This window comes from Trichoplusia ni, chromosome 11 (assembly GCF_003590095.1).
Source record: "Trichoplusia ni isolate ovarian cell line Hi5 chromosome 11, tn1, whole genome shotgun sequence".
Lineage (NCBI taxonomy): Eukaryota > Metazoa > Arthropoda > Insecta > Lepidoptera > Noctuidae > Trichoplusia > Trichoplusia ni.
This window is the reverse complement of record NC_039488.1, coordinates 4,468,694-4,491,732: the sequence shown is the minus strand read 5'-3', so window position 1 is coordinate 4,491,732 and position 23,039 is coordinate 4,468,694. Positions and strand designations below refer to the sequence as shown.

General features: G+C 34.6%; 2 protein-coding genes across 6 annotated transcripts in view; one reads left to right on the top strand and one right to left on the bottom strand.

Moving 5' to 3' along the window:
* On the bottom strand, positions 1 to 21,243 carry LOC113498886 (BTB/POZ domain-containing protein 6-like). Of its 5 annotated transcripts, none has more exons than XM_026879064.1 (7): positions 21,221 to 21,243; positions 3,495 to 3,658; positions 2,345 to 2,626; positions 2,040 to 2,187; positions 1,746 to 1,962; positions 686 to 1,051; positions 1 to 580 (listed from the first exon to the last, which is right to left on the bottom strand). In XM_026879064.1, the coding sequence occupies exons 1-7, from the start codon at positions 21,226 to 21,228 to the stop codon at positions 86 to 88; spliced, it is 1,680 nt and encodes a 559-aa protein (XP_026734865.1). In that variant the 5' UTR covers positions 21,229 to 21,243; the 3' UTR covers positions 1 to 85. The 5 variants fall into 5 exon arrangements, with proteins under 5 accessions (XP_026734865.1, XP_026734863.1, XP_026734864.1 ...); XM_026879062.1 differs by lacking the exon at positions 21,221 to 21,243 and adding an exon at positions 9,454 to 10,685; XM_026879063.1 differs by lacking the exon at positions 21,221 to 21,243 and adding an exon at positions 4,867 to 5,364.
* LOC113498885 (transcription factor IIIB 90 kDa subunit-like) overlaps positions 1 to 23,039 on the top strand; it is a 32,906-nt gene that overhangs the window by 3,184 nt on the left and 6,683 nt on the right. The window contains exon 5 of the mRNA XM_026879061.1: positions 21,241 to 21,390. Coding sequence (XP_026734862.1) covers positions 21,241 to 21,390 — 150 coding nt within the window. The remainder of the gene's footprint in view (positions 1 to 21,240; positions 21,391 to 23,039) is intronic.

Sequence of the window (23,039 nt, the reverse complement as noted above, 5' to 3'; positions counted from 1 at the left end):
TTGAGATTTGTCCAAATATTGAGAAAACTAAGTGATCCGTTTATTATACGGAATAATAGTTAAAGGGTCGAGATCTAGTCGATTGTCAGTCCTCATTAGTGGTTGTGTTGGCCATGGAAGTGTTGACTGTGGGTCCATAATAAATAAGTTCTGGTATCTGGCCTCCTTGTACCCCAGTGCCATTAGTACTCTCAGATGAACAATGGAACTGGAAAGTCACTGTTCCCATGTACACCTCACTCAAACCTTCTTGTCCAAAATAACTTAGTTCACTCCCATCTAGTATTGCTGAAGCAGTGTAAAAACACTCTGGTTCAATTTGTATGGGATTTTCGAAGTACACATGGAATGTGTTACTTGATCCATCTGAGAAGAACTTTGTGTTGTTCTCTGCCAGCACTCTGCCCAAGCGTTTCAACTCAATCTTTACATTATAATCAGCTGCTCCATTAGACGATCCATATAGACCGAAACCGACGACGAAAATTCTCTTGTCTACACAAAACTGTATGGAATCGCATCTGCCGCGATACCGCCATTGATTACTTCTGTAGGCACAGGACTGGAACCTGTGGCAAATCTGTAAAAAAATAACAAGTTAATTAAATATGGTATATTTGAATTTTTTGTAATTTTTTGTAATTTAATTTTGAAATATGGATGTTTATGTAATCTTAATAATTACCTGAGCTTTGAGTCCTGCTCTTGATTTTATAGGATAAGATAATAGTGGTTTGCTTGATGCAGTAAAATGCAAAAATATATCTATAGTCTCTTGTGGGGTTAAGATGCCAATCTGAGCTGCACTGTTTGCAAATTCTTCTAACGACATAGTAGGAAATCTTATCAAGTATATGGCACCTCCAAGCATGGCCCTTTTGTTTGTAGGAGTGGGATCAATTTCTCTTCGCAGACATTCAGCATGTGCCCAAGCTAAAGCTGCCTCAAACAAGTTTATTTCCTTGCAATTAAGTGTTTCCCTTGCTAATACTGATTCTAATGTTGATACATCTATGTCAACAAAGCCATCTGAAGTCAGGGCCATCTCTGCCTAAAAGAAAATAATTTGTGTTATTTTAGGTGAAGGTATATTGAAACTGCAATACAATTTGTTCAATAGTTTATTTATCTATATTCATTACATTAAAGATGTTACAAAATTGCTATTTTAACATTTACATGCATTACACAACATTCATAATGTATGACTAACACACCAATGCATATTTATTCAAGCAAACTGTATTGCAGTTATTCTAAATCACATAATTATGATTATGACTAGAGGTACATAATGAGAGCTTAGTGGAATGTAAAATATTTGTTTAGAATTATCTTAAACCTATATCACAACCTAAAATTGAGTATACAAATGCTTTACTTTTGTGGCACATATTAATTTTAGTTAACTTTGATATGAAACAACACCGAAATAACTATGAATAAATTACTAACTTTTACTGTCTAATAATAAATACTTCAACAGTTGTTTGTCTGTCTTCCTATTGGAATATAATAGATTTGTGTATTTACTTGTTTGTTACAAGATCAGTCAATAATTTAAATAGAATGTTACAAATTGTTTAAAAATGTCTCTGTACTTAATTATAAATATGGACATTCTCCATACTTCCTGGACTAGAGAATATTCGACTGGACGAATCAGATAGTTCAAGCATTAGACTGCTGTATGATGATGATTGTTCAAGACACATAGTGGTGAGATTCTCTGCTGATTCACATACCTGGGCATCTATCACTTCCCAGCACCTTTGCATCAGTTCTGGTTCCTCAAATAAACGGGACTGGCTGAGAAGTAGACATGCATTCTTAGCTGTAAGACTAGTTTCCAAATAATTGACACAAGCTTTGGCCAAATGTGGGACAATGTATTTTTTGGCGACATACAGTGTTGATAGCACTGTATCTGCCTCTAGCTGTATTTCATCACAGTAAATGTACCTAAAACAAGCAAAATGTTAGTTGATTAACAGAAAACAACTTAACATAATTGATCAAATACAAAGCTGAAAACTTACTTTAAAAGTGTGAGAAAAGCAGAGGGTTCAACATCAGGAACTTCAATCTCTAGCTTGCATTCTGCTAATCCACCATAAAACATAGCATAGAAGACAGAGCTTGCTGTCGCTAATACATATTTGTGGGCAGGAATGACTTGAGTATGGCCTGAAACATATAAGAAAAATAAATTAGTTTAAACTTGTAAGATTATTTATTTAAATTGCTACGCAATATCAAGTATTCAGTATTATGTTATAGAATGGATAAACAAAACCTTGTGTACAAAACAAACTAATACAATAATACTGATAAGGAAACATACCGGGTCCTCCAACTATGAATGTGATGTCCGACATAAGTTGGTTATTGAACATCGCAGCATTTCTCTCCCGCACTGTGGGTTTAGTGGCTTGCCAATTGGGGTCTAAAGTGGCAGTGCCGGGCGGAGGGGCCGGGGAGGTCGTGGGGGAAGGAGTCGCGCTTGTCGACCCACAGGGGGACGGCGGCCCGCTGTAGCACTGGGACACCTGCGTGCCAGTCTCACGCTGCGACACCGTGTGCGGTGGTGACAACGATAATCCACCACCATTGTTGATATTTTCGGCTGTAAAAGACCAATACACAACGTTCGTAAATGACATTATCGATGAGTTAAAAATACAACAGATGTAACAGTATTTAGGTCGTGTACTAAATTAAATGTCGCGAACCATGACACAGAATTGTATTCGTTAAGCCAAACAACCGTAATTAACCCATTTGTTGACCTTTTCAACGTCTTTAGCACTTATTTCAATTGACACATAAATAAATCAATATTTACAATGCTTCACGAGCTCACCATTCATCCAAGCATTCGTTTGTGCAACAGACATACTATCCTGTAACCTTTTCGGAGGTTTTGAAACGATTCTAGAACACAAATTCGACATACTGAATATATGACCTCACAATATTTTTAAAATTATCTCGCAAACATTTAGGCCGCGAGCTTCAAGCAGAAACGTCAGCCATTTTGTTTTTACTACAGAGCTGAGAGCGGAAAAGTCAATGATGTTTATAGTGTTGTCACTTTGGGACACAAAATACCTTTTGAAATTACTATTTTAATATTTTATTTTTTATTTTTCGTCTACTATAAGTATTTATACATGTTAAATAAATATAACTAAGCATTTAGATGCTGAAAATTTAAGACGCTGTAGTCAACCATTGTATTATTCCTAACTGACTAAAATACAAGTTTTAACTAAAGCTTGTTAAAAGGGACCGGACGTTGATGCAATTCTTAATTTATAAATAAAACCATTATCTTTGTCTTTTTAATAAGGCAACACTGAGTCAAAGCGGAGGTCGCGGAGGCCGCGCATGCGGGAAAATGTACTGGCACTGGGCACTGGAATAAAATGACATTTGGTGCGTTCAGATACCTGACTATAAAGAGATATATCCGTTATGTGTTTTGTACGTACCTTGAGCTAGTTGTCTCGGACGCGGTCTGTACCCTCGCTCTCGCGGTTCTTGACAATTGTTTAATTCGGCGAAGCGCCCGTCCTCGTCAATAAGACTTTCAAAGAAATCCACGCTGCTATTCATCGATGATCGTACGTGTAAATGACACGCATACCATATAAACCTGAAAATTAAGAGAAACTATTTACAAACAATGAATTAAAAATATATATATTTTTTTTTTAATAGGCCTGTTATATTGAAGTATTTTGTAGTATCACTACACTACTATACTTTATTTTACAAAAAGCAAATGTCATACACTTCTTATCGAATATTTTTTTATTGGTATCCTCAATTCGTGGAATCTGAAAAAAAAATATCGTGCATCTCTCGGTTTTGCAAAAATAAAATGTGCCCTAACCGGGATCAAACAGGACCTGCGTATTATCTGTCTTCGAAGACAATTCCTTCATATCAAGCCATTTGTCATAAGTAAAAATAATATTGTAAAATTGTTGCAAGTAATACGACAGCTGTTATATTGCTTAAGTTTTTTACAACCTTTATATGGGAAAATGATTATCGAGAACATGGGAAGATTATTGTCTTTATGTGAAGATAAGTTGTATTAATTACTACAACAATGCCTGCAATTCGTTTGTCCGCACTTTCCTCCTTTTTTCCCCTTGTCAAGTTTTTCTTTACACATTTTAATTGATTGATCAATACCCAAATCGTCCCTATAGGTTCGTGGGACATTTTTTGTTTAATTAAGGTTCGTTTCCAGTCAGCGGATGAAAAAACGAATACAATTTGAAGACAAGTGAAATCTTAAATAAACTTGTGTTTATTTTCACTATAAATTATTTGAATAATAGCTATTGAAATGTATGAGATTCTTTATAGTATTGTGTGTGTCGATTCTAACGACGTATTCTAGTATTATTGGGAGAAAGTTCTAGGGCTTACTGTGAGAGCTGGGCTTTCATTCTAGTGTTCGCAAGTATGACACATTATTCTGATGGCCCTAGACATTGAATGGAGATATTCTATGCATAATTTTGTCTTTGTGTTGAGTATATTTTCTTTTTATGTCAACGTTATGGCTTTTACTATTTTATTATGCTGTCAACTATTGCTTTTTAGTCTTGTGTATAGCTAGAAAAAATTAATGGCCTAGGTACGGACGGATATGACATAAGAGGAAATAGTCAGCGACAACTTTTATTTTTAATGCAATTGTCACGGAAAGATGTTTCAAATTTCTCATGGACTGGAGGATTAGGTAAAGGAAAAGTTCAAAAGACGTTAAAGATTCCAATAAGATAAAAATATCAGGGCGTCTCTCCTATCTTTATCCTAAACCGATAATTTTTCTGTTTAACTCACCAAGAAACAATCACTGAAAGACTCTCCCGAGTCATTCAATCATTATCCGTATAATATTTGCGTGCATGCAGTTTTTGTCTTGTCCCATTCAAGCGAAAACTATTAAGGCCACCCCGCAATAATGACGGAACGAAGAACTCACGCAAATGTTTTCAAGGAATCGTCGGCATCCTCCTACCAGAACAAAGATGATTTTTGCCTGTTAATTGAAGACAAACTTGTGTCGAACTTTTTACTTTCCGAGTAGATGCAGGTTACCGTTAAACAGTTTTGTATTCAACATATGATTTGCATTTACGAGCTTAACCAAAATATGCAATTTGAATACCGTTAAGGGGAATACGTTAAAATTGATGAGTTTTTTTTCGTAATGTTTTCTTTAGTGGATATTAAAGCAATCGTCAATAAAGTATCTATGATTATTAGTCGGATGGCAGACACATGTAGGTAAGTGGTAAACTTGGATATAAAATATTCTTTTTATTACGGTGGTTTTACTTAATTTAACCGTAATTAATATCGTAAGTATTTTTATTATCTTAAAAACAGAACATCGTATTTATTATTTTCAGTTAGTTTTCGTAATAAGTAGTAATAATTATGTACTATAAAGATGGCCATGTTGGGATAAGTTTCTTAGTGCTTTTTATACTGATGACAGCGGTCCGACAATTTAACCACAATAGTAGAAAAGCATTATCAGGTTTGTTTCCCTTAAAACATAATATTGGATAGGATGGGAATCTAATAATTCCTTCCGCTTTATGTTGAACGGAACGACTTGCCAGACCCTTATTGACTAAAACCCACCCATGTTCCTTTCTTTGACCTTCGCGATAAGCCCGTTGTCCCGGAATTCAAATTTGCCTAACCCTATTTCTACGACAAAAATCTTAAACTGAAATTTCGTAAATATCTGTCTGTTCAACGACAAAGAACATTCTGGTAACATGTTCGATAAACGATACTCTGTAATACTGTCATGTGTTGGACGAGAAAGGACGGTGACCATGAACTGAACAGCTAATAAAAAGTTACTCATAGCGGATCAGTTTAACGGCGACCTGACCTTGGCTACTGGGGATCCCGGTCCTGCAAGGTTAGGCACGCTATTGCTTATAGGATTCATGGTTAAAGTAGACGTGCTCCTTATCATTCATTTTTTTTTGAGTTAGTTAGGGCTCGGTTACTGTGGATAGGGTTAAAACGTGAAATAAAGAGTACAAATATATTTTATTTATTTAGGAGAGGGACGGGAGGAGACAAGATTATTTTTTCAATCAATAATTACGTTGTTATCATTTCAGGTAGGTAACCAGCTTAGAAAATTTTTAAAAAGCTTTTTTTTTGTTACTTTCGTTTTAAAGACAGTTTTTTTTTTGCATCCACTGCAGAACAAAAGTTAGGATAATTCAGACGACTTTTTATGGATCAGGTTTTAATTATATATTCTGCAACTTGTTTTGAAATATCACTATCGAGAAGTTATGGCGAAGACAACCGATAAAGTTTTTATTTCTTGAATGATATTATAAATTTATATTATAACGCGTCATCAAAGAAATGCCAAATCAGAGATCAAAGTTCAATTCAGTACATTTATCGATATCCAGTTTATTATCCAATGTCCAATGTCCAATGTAGGTACAATTATTTTTGTTGACAGATCCTAACTCGTTATCTAAAATAATCAAAGAAATGAATCTATATTACTTATCTAATTATTTACATGCTGACCATAAAAGTGTATTTCAGTAATTTAAAGTCATTTTATCGAAAATTAAACCCAAGAAAAAGAATTCTTTAAGATTTACGCGTCTGTCAATTTTTTTTTGTTATTTTCTCGAAATTACCAAAAGAACCAGCGTAATAATTTTTGATACCGCAACGTATTTTGATATTGAATCGAAACTTCGTTTCGCCTTCTATATTGTGAAGAAGACAACGGGCACTGAATACAAATTGCCATAAATATTGCTCGTAATGAAGCTAGCCGACAATTAAGATTTTTTTTTATTGTCTATTATAAATCTAGAGGCTTTTGGTCATACTGAAATTGCCCATTGGCCATGCCAACCCCATCATATACAGAAATCGTTACGATTTCATACGAGCAGTTCGGAATGTTTACGGAAGCAAAAAATATAAATGTACATGAACAGACTCCTCGACAGTAATACTAATATCATCCTCACGACACTTGCATTCGCTATCTCTGGTTCAGGATCTTCGTTATGCTGGTTATGCTACGATATATAATTATATAATTGGCATAATTGCCTATGAATCACACCCCTGAAGGTGTTATAGAACTGTAGATATATATACTGACTGTAGGGATGTTTTTCCAATATGAAAGCCAGTTAATCCCACAAAAATCTTGTATTTCGTTATACAAAATATACCAATTATTTATTCTTTGTTTGTTTTATACGTTTTATTAATCTCCACTTTTCATATGAACGATGATTGCACTAATTAGTAACTCGTATTTATTTAATTGGATATGACATTTACGAATCAGTGAATACACTGCCAGTACGACATTTGACCCCATTTACATTCAACTGTGTTTTGGTTTACACAATTGTTGGTAGCCTGGAGGTTTCAGACCGGTTCTTATCACAAGGTTGCTGAGTCAAAACCTGGCCAATTGCCAATATGACTTTACTGGAGATTATTGGTTTATGAATTTGTCAAATCGTGTCAAGTTCCTTTCAAATTGATAGCTAACGATATTTACCTATACTGTCTTCATTATTATTATTAAAACTTTCAACTTAGCACTGGCAGGTCCAATAAAGAACTTTAAACATGAAAAATAGAAAAAAATATAATTGTCAAACCTCAAAGTACCTACTATGACAGATCGTTAGCGTTTTGATCAATTAATCATATTATTCAGGCTAGTTATATTTGACAATTGATCAAATAAAACAGCATTTGGACAACACTAAGAATTAAAATACTAGTTTTCACCAATCCCTTTCTGTCAATAAGTAATTTAAATTAGGTCAATAGCGCCTTGAGTGACTAACTCACAGTTTGACGTTACAAGCAGTTTACTATTCATAAAATATGCCAATTTAAAGTACAGATCGTCTGTTATACAAACAATAAAAAAATATAATAAAAATGTAATAACACCGCCTTTGGTATCAAACCGTGACATAGCACCACTTGGGCTCACTAGACCGTTACGAGAAAAAATTAAAAATTGAATAAAATCACGCCCATTGATTTGATCAACCTGTTATTAATTCCGAACTTTGACTGTAAGTAGGTATGCAAGAAGGTTCCGCATATGTAATATGAAGTTTAGTGCAGGTATTCGACCGAAAAAATACAGCTACATGCGGTCGCCCAAATTGCTAATCCCGTGTAAGGGATAATCCCATTTTTCTAAAATTGATTAAAACCAGCCCTATTATTAATTCTAATCCATCCCAGAACATGTCTGCAAAGTCATTTACATTCAAATTTATTACATTTAGTGTTTTATACTGTGTGCTTTTTGCTTCGTCTACATTCGACTCTGACCATTTAGGTTTTAAATTTTGCAATTGTGACACGTGATAAGTAGAAGAACACGTTTTGATTAATTGTAAAATGTACACTTGTACAAATGATCTTTTGCCGGCCATGAAACTAAAAGTTATACTTGAACCTTTTTGTCAAAATGAGATTAAGGTCTTGTACCACATTTTTAACAATAATACTACTTACGTTCTAAATTTGTTCCTTTAAAAGCTTGTAATTGTAGAGACGATTATTTTTATCTGCATGCATTTCGACTTATCTGTTTATTATTCAACGATGGTAATCAGACATTTGGATTTTTGAGAACTGTAATTTTGTTTTAAGGTAATGGATTCCGACGTACAAAAAACTCCTACACGTCTACTTTATTTATTTTTATGATAGGATTGGAAAACACGCTTATGTTTATTCTTTTAGGGTCCTTCTCCGTAACTTCCAATTTTCAGATTATTATTGATTGTTTTTGAGAACCTGTGAAATAATCTAGCTAACTAAAAATGTACATCCCAAAATTTGCAATGTAAAAAAAATCTTTTTTCGCAAAAATAACTTATATTTTTTTTTAAGTTTTCAGCCACAGGGTTTTTAACCCAAGACTGACACATTTAATATTTTGAGAAAAGTTCCTATAGGGTAGTTAGTTAGTTAGTGGCTTTATTTTCAAAACTTTTCCCGGATTTGATACTTGAGAAGATTTTAAGTCTAAAGTTGCAAAAATAAAATTCGATGTTTGTTTAGGGAATAAAATTCAAGTATCTGTTTATCAAGAAATTATAGAATTTCTAAAAGAACAGTGGGAGCAAACCTTATGGATTCCAAAGATTTGCAGTTGTTTTCGTATGAGTTAGGAGAACCTCCGTAAATGAGCTATAAGAATGGACATTGTCGTAGGGAAGTCAATAATTTATTTATTTTGTAGGTAAAGCATTAACATCACACTACTTATAAATCTAGGAAACTACCTATTGAATTTGAATAAAACATTAATTATGTATAAAATGTCGGTGTTTACAAACAAGCATTACTGTATATGTATTGATAACAAACCGGTAAACAAAGAACACGAGGTCGGCTTTGGTGAAGAGCCAGCGCAGGAGTACTTTCCCCACCACGACTGGAAGCTGACTGGGCGCCCTGGAGCTCCTCCCCTTCATTTCATTCCTGAGGGACACCGAACGTGCCCTTGCAACATGACCACAGTCTTAACCATATGACAAACAATTGACAACACAACACTATGCTCACTAACACGGGTAAACGAACTAATAATTTAATATTACGATCGACCGAACAGTTACAGTTTAAATCCTCGTGGATGTATGCGCGCGCGCCAATGCGCTAGGCCGACTGCGCTTGGTATCGGCGCGCGGCTCACGATCGGCGCGCTGTGCCTCCGGCCGACTCTTGCGCAAGGCCACTAGGGACACCTGCTTCCAGTGCAGACAACTTGGACCGAGAAAGTAGATGATGTCATAATATCAATGCAATTCGTATAAATGCAGTTTCAGCTAACGATATGCGATTATGCGAATCTGATCGCCAAATGTAGATAAGACAATTTTCCAGTTAATTTGAGCCTGTTTGAATTTTGAGATTTTAAAATGATCACGTACATTTATGAAAATCTCAAACTTGTGCAAAAATTTTAGTGCAATACAGTGAAGGTAGATCAGACTATAATTTCTGTGGAGCAGTAAAACCTGAGAAAAACTTTACACCGCGCAGTTTGAATGGAAATATCCTGTACTTAGTAAAAAGGTAGTTCTCACACGATCTTGTTTAAAACTAAACAATTTCGATACGTATCCGTAACGTGTGAATGTGTTACGACATTTGCAAAACAAAAGTTCACTTGATTGTCAACTGTAACTGCAAAAAAAAACAATTTTCGCAACGTTACGATAAGTGCTGTGTCAGCATTAATCGGCAAATACTTGACCCTATAGCATTATATCAGCTGATGATAAGCCAAAGTATTGGTGCCACTCTTATTTGACCTTAGGGTCACGGTTATTTTGAATAAATGACTGGTCTAATCAATCTCTTTAATTAACAGAGAGGTAAGAAGCTGTGTATTACACGTAAGATTAAGCTAGTTAGTTTGCGATGGTACAGCGCCAACGAAACCCGAAACCCCCAAAAGATGGCAAGTGGAGACAAACTGGTCCCGGATCCCGGACACGATATCCTGTATCCTACAACCTATTATTGCAGTTTTGTAAGCACAGCATAGAGCGGTTTCTCTCTTTTTCAACTGCAATTTACTTTAAGTTGTCCTGGTAGGCTTTATGGACTCACGTAGATTATGTGTTCCTATTGCATAGTCTTTTTTTGTATAATAAGGAGTCTAGATGTCTTAGTGTAGGTACATGGATTAGGACCCTACCAGATACTAGTTGTGTTTAGTCACGGTGAGTTCAAAACCAGTCTAATATTAGTAATCTTTTATGTTACTCATCTTAATACGGAAGAAACAGTACAGTTTTTGATCGTCATGCTCGAACGGGATATTGTTTGCAACCTATCATGCTGAGGATAGTTTATTTTTTCTTTAATTTTACACTGTCGCTAATATGTTAAGTACTGCAATGTTTTTTTCTACACTGTTTTACTTGCGGCGAAGGGAAGTGAGTCAAGTAGAAGTAGTTAATAATATAACTAACACGGTTCATGAGGTACAGCCTGGTGACGGACATACGGATAGGTAGATAGCTCAATAAAAAGGGTTTTGGGTAGGGAACCCCAATAATATTGGGACTTCTGTCACATATTCATTTGTAGAGTAAATCGAGAAACCCAATTGAAAATTAATTATTCAAACTGTCATTTCTATAAACTTGACCTCATCTCAAACACTCAAACACCCTTTTTCTCGAATAATTAATTTCCAAAATCATGTTTATATTTTGAAAGCGTTTCGAGGTCCTTCATTGCTCAAACGTGAATTTTATGTTTATTTAATTCACTCTTCATATTCATACGACGAATGAGGTTAGCGCGGGTGGCATATAGTGCCATCGGCATTCAAACCGCGCATGCGCAGCCTGTAAGCAGACCATATACATGCTATTGCTGAGCGAGATTGCCTTTGTTTTCGAACGAAACACGTTTGGTGGTGTGGACGTGAATGCCGTTACTCTAGTCGGAGATCAGGTTTTAATACGATGATAATGTAAGACACGGTTTGTCGATAATCTGGTGGTTTACTTGTTCTAGAGAATGTTTAATTAAATCTTTGGTATTTAACGACGGTTTTATGTCTGGAAAGCGGATTCATTTTGAGATGTATTTCTTCTAACATATCATGTTTTATCAAACATACTGATAATACTGACTAAAAAAAGTAGCGGCATATTATTGTCCTTTTTTCCAGTCTCTACAATTTTTCCCTTACTGCTTCCTCTTGAGGAAACTTTAGGGAGCTCAAATATTCAACCAAAAAACTATAAGAACTAAAACTCATATCTATAACACGTTATGTTGTCTTTGTCTACGGTAATTGGGGTCAGTTTTTCTGATGAAATGAAAAGTTTATCTACATCACTTTGTTCTTATAGTGCCATGAATCCATGGCTATAGGAAAACTGAAAAGTATTCCAAACTAAGGTCGTTGCGTCACCACAAGAATAGATAGCGTTTATTTTTCCTTAAATTGATTTATTGAAGCGAATGGAAATAGTATGATTTAATGCCATCTTCAAAATTAACTATAAATGTTTAGTTTACGTTACCAATTTCTTATGTTCCGCTTTAGGATTCCGTTATTTCTTGCTTTTTAGTTTCCTTTACTCGAAAGGAAAAAACAGAACCTTATAGGAAGCACTCCGTTGTCCGTCTCTCTGGTTGTCTGTTAAAACTCTTTCTCTCAGGAATGTTTGGAATTTAAACTGAAATTCCATATCAAATACCCAGGTATACGAGTTCATTAAAGCTGTCAAAAGAGAAAAAAAAAACTTGCAAGCCAACGGAATCAAAATCTTATTATCTTACAGCCGCTTATGCCGAAAATTTTCGATACTCGTGAGACAACATAATCTACAGGGTAACTAAGAATCTTGAAATTTGGTACTAAGCAACATTTTTTAGCACTGATAAAGGAAAACCAGCAAAGTCATAATTTCTGTTACTTTAGTACTCTCTATGACGAGGCTAAATAGTTCGTAATTCTCGTTACGAATAGCTACGAAAGACTACGGAAGTAGAATCAGGAAATAGTTTGAATATATTATCTGCATGTGTATTGATATCATCAACGTACGCTATCTGGGTATTATCCTTGATACCGCTTTTCCTTAACATAAAGTACGGGGGGTCCACGATGATTCTTGTGAAAGGATGTTACGCAACCACTGCCGATGCTAATTAATTTGCCACGAATTTTACATCCACCTTGGAGTTGTGTACAATTGTTACGCAAATTATGTGAATATCCAATATATGTATTTGTTGCTTTATGTGTTCGGTTAAGGTCGAGAGGTTGTAGATTATGTAGATAATATTTATTAACAATTATCGTTATGTATCTTAATGTCAAGTGTTTAAGTGAGCTACAAACTTGGATTGAGTAGTGCCTAGTACTACTAAGTAATAGTTTTGTTGATGAAAACGTTGATTTATAAAAAACCGTACCTTAAAAATTATATCTGTTTGGTTAAGGTCCAAAAGACTCCGTTGTCTGTCCGTGAGTCCACCTGTCACCAGACTGTATGTAATTAACCGTAGACAGTTAGACAGTTTTAAATTTTCACACATAATCAATTTTATGTGGCCGCTATAAAAAATAACAAAAATATTTTGAATACGAAAAAATGATTTTTTTTGGGACTTTTTTGAGTAACTAGTACACACAGCAGACAAGATAAAAAATTGATACGGAACTGGCCGAGGGCGAAACCGACTCGCATTTCGCTAGTTTTAATATAATATCCGTTCATAAGTTTTTATATTGGTGCCAACAGCCGTGAACTGACAAAAATTGTTAATATCTGTAACGTCAGCATTTTGGAAACACGTGACATTTAAATTAACAACGATTGATTAAAATTTCGTAATGCAGACGTAGAAAATTATGTAAATTCCAGACAAGATGATAATTTGCTGAGACTCGTACATAATGAGAAGGTCATTGGATGCTGTAATTATGGTTTAATGATAGTTTTCAGTGCTAACACTTGTAGATGACGTTTCAAGTTTACTTATGGATCAATTACGAGTGGTCTACATAACTGGCCCAGTTTGAAACCAGTGTTTAAAGGACTATAATTAGTATGAATGAAGTCTATTTTTTTCTGATGATTGCGGTAAAACAATTGCATAGTTTTGTCCTGAATTAAGTTTTCTCGGTACTGAGACTGTACGCATGGTTGTTTGTTCACCTGTTTATACCTGGCATATTTTTAATTTTTATATGTTTTGCAACGTCAGAAGCGTCCTATCTATAGCCGGAATAATTAACACTAAGGGCCTGTTTCACCAGCGCGCCGCCACAAATGTTCCCGTTAAGTTATATGTCAGCTTTTTTCATACAGACAATGTAAAATTTTGCAATTCAGTGATTGTGAAACAGGCGCTAAATCATACTGTTCGAATACCGGAAAACATTCAATTTCAAGGAACGAAGAATTTAGTTTATGTTGTATAACTATTTAACTTCACTTCCAAGTTACACAAACACTGCATTTCGTATCGCACGCCTCACTAGAGGGTGCAGTTCCGTATCGTGTAGTTAATCAGCAATGCATCAGGCGGTCCTTGGTTCAAGTCGGAAACATCGCTTTGAGGTGAAGGTTGCACTCCCATACTTTCTAGGCTAGTTTTGCTGCTTCAGATAGCATGTAAAACGGTTTCCTCTTACATTATACGAAGAAATTACATTTCTATGTCAAGGACGTTTGGATATGCAAATACTGGTAACATAAAACATGTTTGCGTGGTGTTAGAAGTTACTATGGCTTAGAAGTAGTAAGGCCTTGCGGTTCTGTGCATGGATTTTTATGCAAGAGGTTCGAACCCAAGGAGAAAAGTAGCAATGTAACTTTTTTAAAGAAATATGGTTATATTGCACTTTCTATTATAAGAGAAGAAGAATATTCTTTAGCTCATGAGTTTCGATTGACATAGATTTTATATTTCTTTGGCATTTTTTATGCGTATACGTTGAGTATGTTACCTACATATTGTTGTTAACCTCGGCCTAAAGTTCTTGAACTATAACTTAAGATGGAGAAATTTTATACAGCACCGCGATTACTCATTACCTCTGTACGAGCATTGTATTCTTAAAGCAAGCCCGCACTGACCTTAAGGATCCAATAAAAATTCAGCCTTAAGATGCAATTGCAATTAAAAACTCATTAAAATTTGCCTTATTTGGCGGCAATTGTTAGTTTCGCAATATGAATAAAACAATTGCTATTTAAATAATGTGTGAGCGACGCTTGATTACGTGTGTCGGGTTTATATTGCCGATTAAGATGACTTCTGATGTGTACTTGGTAAGCATTCACTTTGCTTTGGTCCTGCTTTATTTGTATTATCACCTCCTCATGAAATTGTATTTAGCAATATTGTGTTAAAAATATTTTACTTTGAAAGTTGTAAATTCGTAATGCAGAATTTTCGTTCGACGAGTTTGCAGCATAGCTCCCCGAACAGATTGACTTTTGTTTTTGTATCGGGAATTTTAGACATAATTTACTCGTAAAACTTCAGTCTGATGTTGTCTTACCACATTGACGAAGCTTTGATGATACATTCAATTTAAAGTGACTTCAAAAAAGAAAGGTTCTTTTACAAGTAAAAAAAAATTGCGGTCGGAGTAGTATGTTTCAGAGGTTGATTCTATAAATACTACTTACTTTCAATGAGTTTAAATATAACGAGGTTTATTGATACAACTTTTACGACTTTGATTCAAGTCCCCAATGTTTTAAGCCGTGTACATATGTATGTATGTTATAATACGTGTCATGGGTGGATAGTATGCAAAATTTTTATTTTAGTTAAACTAGCTATTGCCCGCGGGTCTGCCCGCAAAAAAATCGAAAATGATCGAACGGGAACATAAAATCGGAATAAAACCGTCCTGTCTTATATATCTTTGGTATATATTAATAACCACGTTCAAAAGGTACAAATTGCGTAGTGATGTTCATGTTAAGTATGTATTCGTCTCAACATTCTTATTTACAAAGACGGTGTGACACTTAAGGTTGCCTTTTAACTGAGTGACGTTTGCGAATAAGGCGGTTTCATCTTCCAAAGGTACCAAGCAGACAAAAAATCGGTTGAACTCAGTTCATTAACACTTTGAAAAGACGTGCTAAGGTTACATTAATAAAAGAAATACATGTATGTACCATTAACTAAACTCGTCGTTATTGAAGTAAAACCTTCATAGAGTAATTATTCATTGTTTTGTTTATCCATCTTTGTAGTCTTTGTTTAATCGTACTTATGTTTTTTTTTATTGTTATTTAATTAATCTCTATATCTATTGTTAGTTTGTTATCGTGTTTAGACATTTCAAGTAAGTGTACCTCTAAAGGTTACTGTCAAGAACTCAAGACGTTTTTATTTTATTTATGGTTATAAATTATTTATAATTTAGTATAGAATTTAATTGGACAACAATTAAGTTTATTTGCAAATCCTTGGGTCTTGGAGGGGTTCTCAGACATAAGACACTCAGAACAAGCCTTCGCGGATAGGATATCATAAACGCTTGCCCTACGCGGGGAATAGAATCCGCGAGACGTCGCTCAAAGTGGGTTACTGAGTTTAAGTATCTCATAAAGTGACAAACGTAATATAACGTAGAAACAAATAGATGTAATTAAAAACGTTACTTAATAAAGATCTGTTTGTGAAAACCGTCTTTAATGAATTATGTATAAGTCGACAGGTAGCAAAGCATTTTTGTGACAAACAATATGTTTTGTTTATAAAATGACATGTATGCTAAAATGTGCAATCCGATGGAAAATTTACAAGCTCTGAATCTGATTGATATAATTTAAATATTTATATGAATAGTTATGCGTCATATTTGTTTAAAACTGTTTTTATTTCTGTCTGTATTTAAGATTGGCTCTTAATTTTATTTTTTGACGCATCATTGCTATAAAAGCGTCTTGGATACATTTTCTTAAAATAAAATTAAGTTAGAGATTTCTACCTGGCTTTTTGTTCCGCCATTTTTTAACCTTGACATCAATCAAAAAAATATACAAAATTATAAATTAGGAACTCTTCTTGCCTAAGGTCGTTCTTTATTCATTTTTTTTATGTTTGGGACAATACCACAGAGGTGTTAAAGGTAATACAAAAAAAATCTTTAACGTTAGGTACTATATGGCATTGTCTGAATTGTAAGTTAGTTAAAGTCAGAAGAAAAATGTAATTGGATTATTTATATAACCATTTTCTTCTTTCCGACGAGATAACAATACAATAAAATATGTTTTCGAATTTACCCAATTCACAAACGAAGTGCGCTGTTCTAATAGAACTGGAAGTTCCTACATTATTAAATTTATTACAAAATGTTACATATAATATTATCCGCACAAATATCTTTCAAACACATTATACACATAAACGCGAGAAGTCTTGTCTAGATAATTTTAACGTTCACATATTTATGTAAACATTATAAATCACTATTAAAATGACAATTTGTCTCTAATTTAAATGCATTTTAATATTTTTTTTACAAGAATAAAGTCAACATAGCTAGTTTTGACCTTTGCCATCGTTTCAACTGTTACTATAATTCATTTTGTGACTGCGTCAGCACATATTTAAGGACTCCGGTTGGTTCCGAAACTAGTCGTGTGATCCCGATAAGTACCTGTGATTTTTTTCAAACACGTCTGAATTTTGAATAGTTAGTTGGTACTAACGAACAGTGCTAGTATTATTTCTAATATTTAGACATACCTATTGGCCCATTGCTCCATATATAAACGAACAATGCTATCTTAGTTTACGTCACTCTAATGATGTTAGTCATCTTCTAATGCATGAAGTAAGAAACCCAGATTTGCGGTTTTTGAAAAATAATGGTCGTGTTTTTTTTTATGAATTCTTTGGCAAATTACCACTAATATTGGCCTAGCCGTTTAAGTATTAATAATGAACCTATTTGTTTAGCTAATGCTTAGTTTGGATTCGGTAATTAATACTTCCACGTAAAAAAATGTCGTAAGTAAGTAAGTAGGTAATATGAGCATTATTATGTAATTCTGTTCTATGCGGAATACCACTTATCATCAGTTATTAAAGCAAATTTCTTGCCTGTGTAAGCCAGAGGCTGCTCTACGCTGTGTAAATCCCCCACGCAAAAATGATTTTGACGTGTCTGCCTGTCTGTCTATCTGCGGCATCATAGCTCCTGAACTGATTGACGGATTTTAATTTAATTTTGAAGGTGATTTGGAATTATTTGCGTGTCCTTGGACATGTTTGACAAGAATCGGTCGAGTCGTTTAAAGTTGTGGGTGTTGAAGTTTTTATTGTCCAGGATTTCACAATTTTTAATTTAATTTTGTTTTTTATACATTTTCGAGTAATCTTGTTAACAACGTGCGTGTAACAAGTTAACGCCTTAATCTTTGAGGAAGCCATTTACTATCGGATACGGATATCCTTGTTAGGTTTACGGTAAGTAACACCTACTACTGTATGTGGGTTAGCGTCTACGTGCGAGAGTCAGCTGTTTTGTTTACGGTCAAAATACACACGAAGACGTAAAATTACAATATTTTTTTTATTTTTTTAATAAATAAATGCGGACAACATTACATACATTGTTCTGAACCCAAAGTAAGTTGCTAAAGCACTTGTGTTATGGAATTCAGATACAACGAAGGTACCACAAACACCCAGACCCGAGACAATGTAGAAATGTGAATTTTAAGAATTTTTACATTGACCCGACCGGGGATCTAACCCGGGACCTCAGAGCTAGCGACACCTTGAAACCGGTCCGTACGCCACTCGACCACGGAGGTCGTCGAATACACTATACATTTTATTCTGTTATTGTTAATCGTAATACTTGTTAATAGTTCTCTGTAACGCACCATTGAACGGATTCAGACGAAACTAGGTACACAGATAGTTTATAGCCAGGTTTAAACATAGGACTTTTATCCCGCCTTTATGTTCCCGTAGAATAATTTTCGATTTGAAGAGGGCGAATCCGCGGGCAGCAGCTAGTTATATTAATAAATAATTCGTGTTCAATGAGCTTAAAAAAACGTTTTAGTTTATTTCGAAGTTACGAAGTTAAAAATACTAAATTGCTCTATTTGGAAAAAAACACAAAAAACACGCAAATTAAGCAATGATGAAGATCTCAAAAAGTTGAAGTATTTTCCTTATTTTTGTAACAGCATATAGTCCATTATATGCTGTTGCAGATATGATTGTTGAAATCTCACGATTTTATACCATTAAGACAATATGGACGCAAGATTCTTTCTTCACACTAGATTAAACTGTTTCTAACGAAACGTGTAAAACAATAGGTATAAGAACATTATCTGAATATGTTAATTTTAGCAATTCAATCTGAATGTGAATTTTTAATTCAGAAAGTCTTAAAGACCAAAAACTATGAGTATACTAAGATAATACGAAATTACAAACTAATTAATACATTTTGCACAGATTTTTCCTTAACTCTAACTTATAAGTCAATTGATATCAAGACATGTTGGTTATTTATAACTTGGTATTATCGGCTAATCGGAACGAAATTAAGCGCAGACAAACAGATTTCCTCACTTGAGATATTTAAGTAGTTAATTGACAAGGCCATTCTGCAAGGATCGATTTAAAATGCACTCTACTGTACTAGCTAGTTCATGGCTAAACAGACCAACGCTAAGTGCAGCAATTTTGTTTAAACTATTTTGCCACCGTAGCCCTCTAATTGGTACTTAAACACAAATTGAAGTGAAGACGTTGTGCCAAGGCACATAAAAGCTACGTATGGCACCATGGTGTTTGTCCAAAACATTTAGTATAATGTGATAGCTGTGATATGTAATTATTTTACCCATAAAGACGACTAGCATAAGGCTAAGTGGCAACTTTAATTAAAACGGCGTTTCATTAACTGGCTATATTTTTGAATAAGGGAGACTACCAGGGACCGTCCGGATACTCATTGAAAGGGTTTTTGAAGGGGTTTTTTTAAGCGCTTCAAGAAAAAACCCTATGACATATGTTACACCTTCGAACGGGTTACTGGAACCCTGTTCTGAACAGGTTACCCTTTACTACCCTGTAACACTGTAACAGGGTAACCCACTCCAACCTAAGACAATGCAATATGCACTCTTTATCATAGACATTAGTTTGAAAATAGTATAACCACGAGCGCACGTGACATCTTACCGCCCAGCGGCGCCATTGTTGCATTTACCGAGCGACTTGTAAACATGGAATAAAAATCATTGTAGATATGATCTTACAGTTTAATTTTGCTTGTCGCACTTTTCAAACGTTGTGATATATATTTTTCGTGTCTATACTTGTAGACCAGGGTCGATAATTTTTAAAACCAAATTAAAAAATAGTAGGATGAAACCCATTAGAAAAGGAGGGGAATATTATAAAAATGAAAGGAAAAATAATTTACGGGTGATCTGAGGTCGGGAAGGGGGTGGGAGTGACGTTTGAAGAGTAAAAAACGGTTTTTATCAATTTCCGGCAAAACTAAAATTCGTATCGAAAAAAGTCAAATGGCAAAGTTCTAAAAGAAAAAGATCTAAAACTTTTGTGTTTACATTTTTTTCACATAACGTCAAAATTTATGTGAAAAATCTAAAAAACCAAGATTGTGGTTTATTATTTTTATCTTTTACCAAAATTTATTTTTGTAACGAAATTTGGTGAAAACTTACTTTTTTGTGTTCCAAATACGCTGTAATTTATTTGATTAAAAATATTTATTTTTTCACCTTATTTTGAATTAATATAAAAAAACACTCTAATTTTCAATCGAAAATTCACCCGTCAAATCTTCTCAGAAAATGCAAAAAATGAAAAAAAAACTTGTATTCGATTTTTTTTTAAATTATTATAAATAATTTCATCTAAAAAATTTGATCTCATTTTGTGTTCAATAGACCAATAATCGAGGAAGGTTTTAGGCTAGGTATATAAAATTACGCTGCAACTAATAGGAGCGAAGACTTAATGGAAAATGTGGCAAATACGGGGAAAAATATTAATCTTCGAGGGCTTTCGTTCAAAAATTCCTAACTTATATCTTCTAACCACGCGGACGAAGTCGCGGGCAACAACTAGTTACCTATATGACGTTTCGCGCGTAGGTAGTTTGTCCGAGAGGCGCGACGCGTCGGCGATAGAAGAAAATCAGCCGTAGTCTTAGTAAAGCAATGAGGGGCCGCTAGGGTGCAAGTATGCAGCTCAAGTTTAGTGGGTAATTCAGGGTAACACGAATAAAAGCCTTTCGTGAAGGTAACCACTTCAAAGGGTTAAGTTATTGAAGGGGTTAACCCCTTCACGTGGTTACCATAATGAAGGTGTTAACCATTTCGCTGGGTTTCGAGGATGTAACTCGAACAAAAGGTAACACTGCGATATGAGTTACCCCGTGTACGGGTTACCCTGTCAAACGGCTTAACTCTAAAGTGGGGTTGTCCGGTCCCTGGAGACTACTTAAAACAATTCAGTTTGTCAGGGATATTTTGAAAGCTTTTAAGAACTTTACTTCAAATTTCAATCTTTATTTAATATTAATTCTTACATATTTTCGTCAAAAATTACAAGAGCTTACCCATCCATTATCTTTTCCAGATCCGTGCCTGTATATTCTTCGTTTCTCGTCGCAGCTGCAGTTTGGGGAGAAGTCGCACGAGGTCAGCATGACAGCACTGCGCCTCGTCCAGAGAATGAAGAGGGACTCTATACACTCCGGACGAAGACCTTCTGGGATTTGTGGAGCTGGTAAGATGGCCTACATTTTGTTAATGTGATTTTTTAGCATCTAGTCTCACTGTTGGGTCATAGCTCCCCATTCTTCTTCTACTTGTCTTGTAAAAACAGATTTTGAAGTTACCTTTCTGGCGTAGAATAGATTTTAGGTGATAATAATTGGTGTAAATAAAATTGCATTGAAGGAGAAAAGGACAACTCTTTGACAAGCAATGTGAAGAAAAACCCAGTTGTTGTTTACCTAATTATAAGTAAATAATTTATGTCACACACATGTTATCACACTATGTCACCCGTCCCTTAAAATTAAAAGACAGTTACTAACTATACGAAAACGTTATAATTTAAACCATATCTTGAATTCTTCAATCAAAATCTTTAATTTAATATTCGCGGAAAATAATCAAAATACTATGCCCCACACGGCACAAAAAGTTAATTGCAGAACGGGAGTTACCTTATTATTTATTTTCGTCATAACTTGTTTACCGAAACAAAGTTTCTCTTTATACAAACAATACACAATCTGACCTGAACAGTGGTTATTTTTAAGTTTAACGCCTTCAGTGTGTTTTAAAACTGGCTTTTGGCCTCTTTGAAATTGCCAGAAATTGGTACTTACTTATTGATATAAATAAATGTTTGCAGACCACAATGCATATGTTTGACGCCTAGGTATAAAAGTATAGATACTTTTAACCTGTCACATACATATTTAAAAACTAGCTGTTGCGCGCGACTTCGTCCCCGTGGGTAGAAGATATAAGTTATGATTTATACCTGCCCTGTTTTTTTCACATTTTCCATTGTATCTTCGCTCCTATTAGTCGCAGCGTGATGGTTTATAGCCTAAAGCCTTCCTCGATTAATGGTCTATTCAACACAAAAAGAATTTTTCAATTTGAACCAGTAGTTCCTGAGATTAGCGCGTTCAAACAAACAAACAAACAAACTCTTCTGCTTTATATATTAGTATATAGATATAGATTCATACGCAGAAGTGACGTCACGCGTATCACCTGTTCATTATATTTTGGTCAATATGTTTGAAAATCCTTATAATTCATTAAATTACCTGACGGACATTGAAAAAAATATCTAAATCACTATTATTTTATATTAACACTAGCTGTTGCCCGCGACTTCGTCCCCGTGGGTAGAAGATATAAGTTATGATTTAGGTATACCTGCCCGGTTTTTTTCACATTTTCCATTATATCTTAGCTCCTATTAGTCGCAGCGTGATGGTTTATAGCCTAAAGCCTTCCTCGATAAATGGTCTATTCAACACAAAAAGAATTTTTCAATTTGGACCAGTAGATCCTGAGATTAGTGCGTTCAAACAAACAAACAAACTCTTCAGCTTTATATATTAGTATAGATAAAATTTTGATAAATTGTACCACAAACCTACTTTTTTTAACAACTTCGACTAAGCCTGCACTTGTCTAGTTTTATAATGTATTCTATTGCGTGTGATGGCATTAATTTGAAGATAGGTAATGACATAATCTTCTTGAATATCGAGAACTTGTTTGTTCGCTGAAATTCTAATGAATAGTAATTGCACGGAAGTAACCGGGCTGGCCGTGATCTTGGCAAATTTGATTTCCTTTGCCTGACGTGTGTATGAATATTTGGTTGACATTGATATTTCCGCA

Excerpts from the sequence above, each read along its gene's own strand:
- LOC113498886 (XM_026879062.1), bottom strand. The coding sequence starts at position 9,560 with ATGAAGGGGAGGAGCTCCAGGGCGCCCAGTCAGCTTCCAGTCGTGGTG. Across the intron at positions 3,659-9,453 it reads CTCGTGTTCTTTGTTTACCG|GTTTATATGGTATGCGTGTC; the intron begins GTTTGTTATCAA and ends CTTAATTTTCAG. Across the intron at positions 1,963-2,039 it reads GCTTTTCTCACACTTTTAAA|GTACATTTACTGTGATGAAA; the intron begins GTAAGTTTTCAG and ends TGCTTGTTTTAG.